Genomic DNA, 11,453 nt, shown 5'->3' with positions numbered 1-11,453 from the left:
GGGACTTGAAGTTCAACGTGCGTTTTCGGCTCTATCTTGGTCAATGTTACTATTTTATTTTCTTGCTTAGGGTAGCAAGTAGCATTGACTTTCAGTATGCTAAGCAAAGATTGTCCTGCTGCCTCCATAAACCACCTTTAAACCTTCCTTTGGTGCGCGTGTGCGGGGGACTACAATACCCACAATCCTTGTCTGGGATTTGTGGCTCTGATGTTGGAACTGTCAGCTTTTTGCTAACGGGGTAGGGGAAGGGGAAGGGCAGGAGTCCTGGCTGTGGTCTGGATACCGAGAAGAGGTAATACGTGTATGGCAGTTGGCACGTAGAACCACTTTTTGTTCTGCTTTAAAAACGGGATTTCTGCTCATATAACAGCAGCCATAGGGACAAAAGCTGGGAAGGCAATCCGTATTTAACTTAATTTACACTTTTAAAAATCACTTGCTTTTCAAATAAAAGCAGGAATTTTATTACAGAAGTTTTATTCTTGCGAAAGAGCTACTATTAACGCATCAAAATTTGCTTATATATTTAAATTTTACATGCAAAACAACTTTATATGGCTTCAGTATTCTCAGCAGTTTTCTCAGAAAAGAGTAGGCAGAGCTTCTCAGATCATATACAGGCTTTGGAAGCTATCTGGGGAACCTCCTGAAACTGTACAATATTTGGGGTCTATGTGCATTTTTCTAAGAAACTTTATAGCCTTCATGAGTTCTCCCAACAGGTTGAGGGTCATAAAAAATGTTACAGTCTGCTGGTTAGAGTTAATACCACCACTGTGTTTCTGTATGTGAAAGTAAAAGCCTCACCAAATAATTGTTCTTTTTTGAGGATTTCTAACTATTTCATGGCCTTTAGCTTTATAAAAAATGCTATAACATCCAGGTTCAAAAAGTATTATTTGTGCTCTTAAATCACCGGGAAACTGCTACAAAGAAAAACTGAGTTTAAGAAGAATCAAGTCTTTTTATATTTTGTCTTAAGTTTCACATTGCTTGAGATGGTTAGTTTCCCTCCACCTCCCCCAACTTTTTTGAGAAATTTCAAACATACAGAACAGTTGAACGTTAGGGGGTGGAGGGAAAGAGCAGAAAGGAAAAAGGACTCATGGACGTGGACAACAGTGTGGTGGTTGCAGCAGGGAGGAGACTATAAGGGGGTTAAATGGTAATGGAAAAATACAATAAAAAATTAAAAAATACTTCAAACATACAGAAAAGTTGGAGGAAAAAAAAGTGTGATGATCATTCATATATACCCTCAATGTGGATCCAATAATGTTTTTGCCATAGTTTTATTTTTTTCTCTCTATATACTCTTTTTTTTTTTAATTGTTATTCAATTACAGTTGTATGCCTTTTCTCCCCTTCCCTCCCCCCACCCCGGCTGAACCCACCTCCCTCCCCTACCCCCACCATCCCCCCCGATTTTGTCCATGTGTCCTTTATAATAGTTTCTGCAATCCCCTCTTCCCACTGTCCCCACCTCACTCCCCCCTGGCCACTGCTAGACAGTTCCCCCACTCAATGTCTCTGGTGGTATTTTGTTTGCTTTTTTCTTTTGTTGATTATGTTCCAGTTAAAGGTGAGATCATATGGTATTTGTCCCTCACCGCCTGGCTTATTTCACTTAGCATAATGCTCTCCAGTTTCATCCATGCTGTTGCAAAGGGTATAAGCTCCTTCTTTCTCTCTGCTGCGTAGAATTCCATTGTGTAAATTTACCATAGTTTTTGGATCCACTCGTTTGCTGATGGGCACTTAAGTTGCTTCCAGTACTTGGCTATTGTAAATTGTGCTGCTATGAACATTGGGGTGCACAGGCTCTTTTGGATTGGTGTTTGAGGGTTCTTAGGGTATAATCCCAGCAGTGGAATTGCTGGGTCAAAGGGCAGTTCCATTTTTACTTTTCTGAGGAAATTCCATACTGTTTTCCACAGTGGGCTCACCAGTCTGCATTCCCACCAACAGTGCACTAGGGTTCCCTTTTCTCCGCATCCTCTCCAACATTTGTTTGTGGATTTGTTTATGCTGGCCACTCTGACTGGTGTGAGATGGTACCTCATTGTGGTTTTAATTTGCATCTCTCTGATGGCTAGTGATGCTGAGCATCTTTTCATATGTCTCTGGGCCCTCTGTATGTCTTCCTTGGAGAAGTGTCTGTTCAAGTCCTTTGCCCATTTTTTAATTGGGTTGTTTGTCTTCCTGGAGTGCAGTCGTGTGAGTTCTTTATATATTTTGGAGATCAGGCCCTTGTCTGAGGTATCATTGGCAAATATGTTTTCCCATACTGTTGGTTCTCTTTGTAATTTGGTGCTATTTTCTTTAGCCTTGCAGGAGCTTTTTATTTTGATGAGGTCCCATTTGTTTATTCTTTCCTTTATGTCCCTTGCTTTAGGGGACATGTCTGTGAGGATGTTGCTGCGTGGAATGTCTGAGATTTTCCTGCCAATGTTTTCCTCGAGGACTTTTATGGTGTTACAACTTATATTTAAGTCTTTTATCCATCTTGAGTTTATTTTTGTGTATGGTGTAAGTTGGTGATCGAGTTTCATTTTTTTGCACGTAGCTGTCCAGATCTCCCAACACCATCTGTTGAAGAGGCTGTTTTTGCTCCATTTTATGCTCCTGCCTCCTTTGTCAAATATTAATTGACCGTAAAGACTTGAGTTTATTTCTGGGCTCTCTGTTCTGTTCCATTGGTCTATGTGCCTGTTTTTATGCCAGTACCAGGCTGTTTTGATTACAGTGGCCTTGTAATACAGTTTGATATCAGGTATTGTGATCCCTCCTGCTTTGTTCTTCTTCCTCAAAATTGCTGCAGCTATTCGGGGTCGTTTATGGTTCCATATAAATTTCTGAAATGTTCGTTCTGTATCTGTGAAATATGCCATAGGTACTCTAATAGGGATTGCATTGAATCTATAAATTGCTTTGGGTAGTATGGCCATTTTGATGATGTTAATTCTTCCAATCCATGAGCATGGTACATGCTTCCATTTGTTTGTGTCTTCCTTAATTTCTTTCTTCAGTGTTGTGTAGTTTTCCGAGTACAGGTCTTTTACCTCCTTGGTTAGGTTTATTCCTAGGTACTTTATTTTTCTTGTTGCTATATCAAATGGGATTTTTTTCCTGATTTCTGTTTCTGCAGTTTCGTTGTTGGTGTACAGGAATGCCTTTGATTTCTGAGTATTGACTTTGTATCCAGCTGTTTTGCCAAATTCATTTATTAGGTCGAGTAGTTTTTTGGTGGAGTCTATAGGATTTTCCATGTACACTATCATGTCATCTGCAAACAGTGACAGTTCCATTTCCTCCTTTCCAATTTGGATGCCTTTTATTGCTTTTTCTTGTCTGATTGCTGTGGCTAGGATTTCCAATACTATGTTGAATAGGAGTGGTGAGAGAGGGCATCCTTGTCTTGTTCCTGATCTTAGTGGGAAAGCTCTAAGTTTTTGTCCATTGAGTATGATGTTGGCTGTAGGTCTCTCATATATGGCCTTTATTATGTTGAGGAATGCTCCCTCTATTCCCACTTTGCTGAGTGTTTTTATCAGAAATGGGTGCTGTACCTTATCAAATGCTTTTTCTGCATCTATTGATATGATCATGTGATTTTTGTCTTTGCTGTTGTTGATGTGATGTATTATGTTTATTGATTTGCGAATATTGTACTATCCTTGCATCCCTGGGATGAATCCCACTTGGTCATGGTGGATGATCTTTTTAATGTATTGGTCTTTCTATATACTCTTTTATCTAAAATATTTGGGGTAATTTGTGTGTGTTATGATTTTTCACTGCTAAATACTTATAAGAGTAAAGACATTATCCTAATAACCACAGTGCCATTATCACATCTAGAAAAATTAACTAATTATATCATCAAATGTCTACTTTATATTCAGATTTCCTTAATTATCTCAAAATTGCTTTTGTAGCTTATTTTTTTCCACCAGTCCAGGATCCTTTTGAGGTTTACACATCATATGTGGTTGTTTGTACTCTTTTAGTCTAGAACAGAGGAAAGTTTTTATGAAAGGAGATCTTATAAACAGTTTATTCATGTTAACTAGTTGGTATTAAGGGTTGAAGGGAATGATCCTCCTATTATAGTACATTACTTTTGACTTCTCCTTCCCATAAGAAGCTCAAAGATACTGCCCTGTTGTGATATTCTTTTCCAGATTATTTCCTATTAATCTGGATCCATTAACATTGTTCCTAACCTTGAGAAAAGTCAGTTAAATTTTGAAAAAGATGCATACCTGTTTTTACTTGAATGCTGTTTTTACTGTCTTTGGAGCAGGGTTATTGTTTGTGTTTGTGTTTTTCCTACATAGAAAATGTTTTTTTCTTGTGTTAGATAAATATGTTTATAAATCGCCTAAAGGTATGTGTGTGCACTTATGTGTATAACTTGGGTGTAATGACTATGGCTAGAAATTAGAATGGTTTGAAAAAAGTATAGTTTAATATTCAAGATTCTCCACAGTTTGGCTTCAGTTACCTCTATAATCTCATTTTCCTACTGTTCTTTGTTTACCTAATCCTCCTTACAAAGTGAAAAATTGTTGCCCGTATTTGCTGTCCTTTACTCACCCTTGCTTGCTCATTTCTGTAAGTTTGGTTATGTTTTTCCTTTTGCCCATTGTCAAACCCTCCCTGTCTTTCTCTAAGCCTAGCCCATATCCGTCACCAAGTTGAAGTAGTTCTCTCTTTTTTGGCTGCTATGGTTCTTTGTACTTCTCTTATGGCATTTTCTGCTTTTTTATTTTGAATTACACATGTTTATAATTTCTATGAAACTGTATATAACTTGAGATAGAATCTACATATCATCTTTATATCCTCCCCATTGCTAATCATCTAGTTATTGCTCAGTAAATAAATGTTAACTGAATAATTAAATATTTTGTAATAAATGTCTTTACTAATAATGGTCCAGTTGATCTGATCAAATTAATCCATAGCTAACTGAGCTGTTTAGCTTGTTGTAGAATCATCTTCTGCAGTTACAGCTTATGTTTAAATGTGACCATGTATAAGTTTAAACTTAATGTGGGAAACCTCTTCCCTCAAACCTTCGTTTTCTGGATAAATTATTTATAATGTGGTTCTAGAAAGTTTTTCACCTGTATCAGACTAGACATGTTGGTGTTTTCTGAATTACCTCCTATGATGATTAGAAAACTAAGAGGAAGGATGAGATCAGAATGTTACGAGAGAGTCTACCCCATGGGAGCTAACTGTTCCCCTGAGAATCCTGAATCTGAGCCCAATACACCTCATAGTGTGACTAACAAGAAACTGTCTCTGTGAGTCACACACTGAGAGTTACATTGTACACTTACTTGAAATGAAGATGATGAGGAAGAGGGCAATATGCTGTGAAGAAATTTCGGGGCTGGTGTAGGAAAGGTGGACTCATCTTTTTATGATGTTCTTTATGCGTTTTAATATATTTAGTTAGTGGCACTGTTTCATCAAAGAAGGAGAGCCTGAGTGTTTAGCTCCTTCTGGAAGGGACCACATGGGGCAGGAAAACTAGATTTACTACTTATCTTTGTTCTTTTTAAATTCTTACCCGAGGATATGTTTTTGATTTGAGTGAGTGAGAAGGAGGGGGAGAGGGAGAGGGGGAGGGGGGGGAAGAAAGAGAGAGAAACAGAAACAAACATTTATTGGTTGCCTCCTGTAGGCCCCCCAACCAGGGATTGAATCCAAAACCTAGGTATGTACCCTGACCGCGGATCGAACCACAATCTTTTTGGTGTAGGGAGAAGACGCTCTAACCAACTGAGCCAGTCCATCAGGGATATCTTTGTTCTTTTCAATAAAATGTCCTTCATTTCTTTTCTAGCCTTATTGGGTTTAGCATTTTGCTGTAGAGGGCTATAAATTAATTCTTGAGGCTGTGCATTGCTGGTCATTAAATGACCGTCTCTGTATGCATTTGGGATTAATTGGAGGCATTTAGTGTGCTCTCTCTCTCTCTCACTCTCTCACTCTCTCTCACTCTCTCACTCTCTCTCTCTCTCTCATTAACAGAGTTCTAATGAGTACATTTAAGTGGGGTATGAATAGGAGCAGAAGCCTGCAGGAAGGAGCTGCTCAGACAACATTGTCAGAGAAAGAATGATAGAACACTTAAAATTCCCTTGATATCTTTGACAAGAACATTCCAAGGAATTTTAGTTCCCCGGAGACACTTCCTGGGTTAGATTCTAGCAGAGGCTGAGGCAGGACAGGTCTGTTTCTCCATCTCAGGCTCTTCCTCAGCAGTCATGTGAGAGATGCTAGACAGGCCCACTTCGATCTGTTAATCTCTAGGAGATTAGTGTTGTTTTATTGACTCCAGTGTTTTCTTTCTGCCTTGTTTTGTAGACTGGTCAAAAGAATGGATTTTTCAGAGGCTTACTCTGACACATGCTCCATGGTTGGACTTGCTGCCCGGGAAGGCAATGTTAAAGTCTTAAGAAAACTGCTCAAAAAGGGACTGAGCGTTGATGTTGCTGATAATAGGGGATGGATGCCAATTCATGAAGCAGCTTATCACAACTCTATAGAATGTTTGCGGATGTTAATTCATGCAGGTAACGTAAAATCAGGGTATGGGAGGGTGAGCCTGCTAGCTGGACTAATAAAAATAGATCAATGGCAATATATGACTGACTTGCTTGCCTTTCTAAAAGCATAAGATAATGGCCTGTGTGTTATTAAGAATGATAGGATTGCTTGCCTTGGGTTGTATGTGTTCCAGCTGGACATCTCTATAAATGCTGTCCTTTATATGGAAGTATGTGTGCCTGACACATTGTTATTGTCTGAGCTAGGTTTAAGCATTTGGTAGCTACTGGTCATGGTTATTCCTTATTCTAAACAAAAGACCAGTGTTACTGATATTGAGGGTGTGAGTATTTTGCTTGAATCAATCTTTTTTTAAAATACTTTACAGTGTCCTTAATTTGGGGAATCTTTTCAATTACTTTGACTTTGTATTTGCTGAGAACAACCAGAAAAAACCGTATGGACGAGGTTCCTGCCTTTATGGTGCTGACATTCCTGTCAGGAAAACAGACAATAAATAACTAGACAGTTAACCAAGATAATTTCAAAAGTAAAAGTGTTGTGGGGAAAAAATAAAACAGAGTAATGGCACAGAGAGCACTCATGTGCTTCTGCACATTTCCAAGGCTGTATCAGTTGACTTCATGCTTGTAACTAGAGATAAGCTATGTGGGAGTATCTATACCACAGAAATCAGTCAGTGCTACAAACCAGTGCTGTAACTGGGCTTTTTCCCCCTTTCCTGAGTAAGTTATACACTTGCCAGCACACTTCTGAGTGAAAGGCTCAGGAAATGAGCCTAAGTGGGAGATTCTGACACTCAGGAGACAGGATGGGAAGAGAATAAATGGTGGTGATAGAGCACTGCTTTGTAACGGTTTTCATACTAGATGCTCGATTTACATTATTTATTTAATATATACAAAACTGCTATTGAGGCAATATTATTCTCATTTTATTGGCGAAAAAACCCAAGGCTCAGAGAATTTGACTTGTCATAGGTCATATAATGAACAAGGATATTTGATTTGAACCTGTTTCTCTCTGACCCTAAAGCCATTTTTTTTTTTCACTGCAGCATGTTTCCAACATTTTATCAAGGTAAACATTTTCAGCACTCAGTTAATTTAAACTGAGGTTGGACTCTGTTATAACACTCAGTGAAACATTTACGAATATTGCATTGGTCATGGAAATTCAGATTTCTTCTCTTCATACTACTCTGCATACCACCAGGTATAGCTACTCAAATTTTAGACTTCGGGGCCACCAGAAGTTTATCAGAATTACTAACTCCTTACCTCACGCATGGGAAAGGAAATGATCCTTACATTGTTTTTAGTGTGGTTTTTATTAAGTTTTTAGTTTATTTATTCTCTCACGAAAAATCTTCACCATCACCACAGATAAGTCACTGAATCTTTACCCCTCTCTTGTCCCATCTCCAACTCACTTTTTCCCAGCACCCGCATTAACCTTTGCAGCCATCTGGTTTTTGAGTTCCTTTTGCTGTTTTCTTGAAGTCGTCGTCTTCTCACACTGGCCATGTCTTGCTAGTGTATGTTTGGGTTCATTTTTCTTTGAATAATTTAAAGAATCATAAATCATGCCAAAGCCCGTTGTCTTGCCACCACCGAAATGGGTTCTGAATCTAAATACAAAGGTAACATCTGGGATGGTCTTGTACATCTTGGCTAGTTTTTCCAGAATTTCTGTCTTAGGTACTATTGCCTTCCCAGGGTGAAGGATGTCAGTGACTATTTGTTTTGGCCGAAGTATGAATTTTCAGGTCCGGATAGTTATGTGCTGTTTGTGATGACATCCAGTCTCCAAGCAGCTAGGGAGGAGAAGAGTGGTGTGAACTTTTTTTGTTCTGTCTTAAGGGATGAGGAATGGCAAGGCTAAATTCATTAAATCATTCCTCAAATGACTGCTATTTTTTTTAAGACACGTGTTCTAGAGTCTATGACAGTTGAATGTTAGAAAGATACTAGAAATGTTAGATATTACAAAAATAGACTTTATGTCTCACATTTTAAAAGCTTAAATATGTTTTCAGAATTTGAAAGTTCTATAGCTCTAGTTTTTTTCAATTTAGGTTTGTTTAAAGTATTAGCACAAATTTGCTTGTCTTTTTTTATTGGAAGTTTGGTGTAGTAACTGAGATTTCAAGGATCTTATTTTGGAGGACAGAAATAATCATCAGTGGCGGTTAATCATGCCATTCATTATTAAATAATTTGCTAACTAAAGGGCACTTAAAATCTTGTAATTAATTATAGCATATCACTAACAAATATTTTAATTTGGTAAATATATTACCTTATAGTAATTCTTAAAAAAAATCCTCACCAGAGGATACGTTTATTGATTTTAGAGAGAAGGGAAGGAGGGGGAACATGGATGTGAGAGAGGAACATCAGTTGGTGCCTCCTGTACATGCCCTCTTGTAGGGAAAGGAATAGAGAGAGCGGTAGTTGATGGGCCAATACAAGGTAGATAAGGTCTCTTTGGCTCCCGCATATTAGTTAAGGAGGGCAGTTTATCATTGGAACTTCCAAACCTTCCATATTTGGTCCTGAAAACTTTCTTAAGATGGTATTTTGGAGACTATTCCAAATTTGTAACGATTGTGACAGTATGTAAATACTGTGATTCTATTGAATCTCTTTAAGGGTTGCTAGATATTTTACCCCTGTTTTACTGTTGAGGAACCTGCATCTCAGAGAGTTTAAGTAATCTACCCAAAGGGTCATCCAAACCATAACCAGCAGAGTGAGAAGTGTAGCCCAGATCTTCCAACTTCAGATCAGTTGCTTTTGCTAGACCACGTTACCCACCTCCTAGTCCAGTGGTTTTAGAGTTAGCTAAATAGATCTATTTTTTGTATAGGTAAAAATCTTTTAATATCTCAATTAAATAGTAGTAAATTGCTTTTAATGTTTTTCGTTCTGAGTGAGAAGTAGGTTTTCTTTGCTTCCTAGATAATTGTACAGGAGGTTTTCTTCCCTTTCCTAAGATGTGTGTGTGTGCATGTCACCAAGGGTGGCCCTCACTGAGGTGGGAAGTAAGCACCTTTCCTCGAGGGGAGTATCTACTACATACATTATTTGGAATTCTGATATATCTTCTCTTCCATTTATTTATTCATTTTTTATCTGCATGGACTCATGGGTATTTTATATATTGGGTGATAATCCAATATAATGCTATTTATTTTGTTGCTCATACTGTTCTGCCTTGGTCATTGGGCATTCATATTGGCTCCTGTATTTCTTTGACATGCTCCCATTTTTTGGTTTTTGAGCACTGTCTAATTTTCTGGAGCTACAAGATACTCTAGGCTCATTTTGTATATTGTGTGTGCCAACCCTAGAATTAGCCATTCTCCTAGGAGCTCTGGTTCCTTTTATTAGTGAATGCTATTCAAAGCCAACATCTGGGCACTGGGTGTGCTCATTGCTGTTTGCACGTTATTGCTTTTTAGCCTTTCAGCAGACAGAGCTAGGAAATATGTATTATAACACCCGTGTGTACACATACCTGTTAGTATTTCTTTACCTATCCATCTGTATCTGTATTAAAGGTAAACAGGAGTTCATACTGATGTCTGGACTCTAATCCAGTATCATATGGTTTATTGTCGTCTTCCACCTTCCTTTGTAACCTCCCTCACCAACAGTGAGAAACCTGGCTCTTATTATCAACCATCCATTTATTGATTCATTAAGTCTTATTGTACATATATGGTGGTTTCAGAATTGTTAATCTGTACCCGTGTAAGACACAACTTCACCAAGTAGACTATAGTGTTTCTGTACAGTTCCTTTTGCCATTAGCCTTACTATTCCTATTCATATAACATCATTTTCCAAAGTTACTTAGGCCAGTATCTTTTTTCTTCACTCCCTCAGTGAGGTTATATAGTACCTTGTAACCCAGTTAAATGCTTTCGTCAGTCTGTATTCTCTCCTAGGACTCCCCCACTGCCTTCTCCTGGTTGATTTTTTAAAAATCTTAAAGTTTTGTGGATATCTGAATGAAGGTCAGCTTCTGAGTAATTTGGGAAAACTGTTTTGTGATATGAACTTCAAAAATGTAACTACCTAGCTTGTCATTTAGTCCTGTATTCTATAAAGTTTGAGGCTGTTTTCTTTGAGTAAATATGCTTGCAAGCTGTTATTTGAATATTATTATGGCTCAGTTTGCCAATTTTATCAGTGAGTTACAATAATAAGAATTACTTAAATATAGATGATTATTTTAGTCAGGAACACTGATTTTATTTTTTAAAATTTAATTTTCAATTACAGTCTATATTCAGTATTATTTTGTATTAGTTTCAGGTGTACAGCATGGCGATTAGAAAATTGTTTACTTTACAAAGTGTTTTCCCCGATATTGTCAGCACCCACCGGGCACCATGCATAGTTGTTACAATATTATGAACTATGTTCTCTATGTTGTACTTTATATCTGTGTGACTGTTTTGTAACTGCCAGTTTGTACTTCTTAATTCCTTCACTTTTTTAATCCAGTCCCCCAGCTCCCTCCCCAGCCTAGCAACCATCAGTCTCTATTCTCTGTATCTATTAGTCTGTTTCAATTTTGTTTGTTTGTTATGTTCTTTAGATTCCACATAGAGAAATCAAATGGTATTTGTTTTTCTCTGACTTATTTCACTTAGCTTAATACTCTCTTGGTCCACTCATGCTGTTGCATATGGTATGACTGCATTCTTTTTTTGACCGAGTAATATTCCGTTGTATACATGTACCATCACTTTTTATCAACTCATCCTATTGATGGGCACTTGGGTTGCTTCCATATCTTGGCTATTGTAAATAATACTGCAATGAACATAGGGGTACTTATATTCTTTC

General features: G+C 37.8%; 1 protein-coding gene across 4 annotated transcripts in view; it reads left to right on the top strand.

Moving 5' to 3' along the window:
- Positions 1 to 11,453, top strand: part of ASB3 (ankyrin repeat and SOCS box containing 3) — an 87,950-nt gene that overhangs the window by 14,347 nt on the left and 62,150 nt on the right. For 3 of the 4 annotated variants that reach the window (XM_024552802.3, XM_053925758.2, XM_053925759.1), the window contains exon 2: positions 6,388 to 6,596. In XM_024552802.3, the coding sequence (XP_024408570.2) occupies positions 6,401 to 6,596 (196 nt within the window). In that variant the 5' untranslated portion in view covers positions 6,388 to 6,400. Of the gene's footprint in view, positions 1 to 251; positions 296 to 6,387; positions 6,597 to 11,453 lie in introns of those variants that run through there. The other variant, XM_053925760.1, reaches the window with a different exon arrangement.

This window comes from Desmodus rotundus, chromosome 5 (genome assembly GCF_022682495.2).
Source record: "Desmodus rotundus isolate HL8 chromosome 5, HLdesRot8A.1, whole genome shotgun sequence".
In the NCBI taxonomy this organism is placed as follows: domain Eukaryota; kingdom Metazoa; phylum Chordata; class Mammalia; order Chiroptera; family Phyllostomidae; genus Desmodus; species Desmodus rotundus.
Note: the sequence above shows the minus strand (reverse complement) of the source record. Positions and strands in the feature narration are given on the sequence as shown.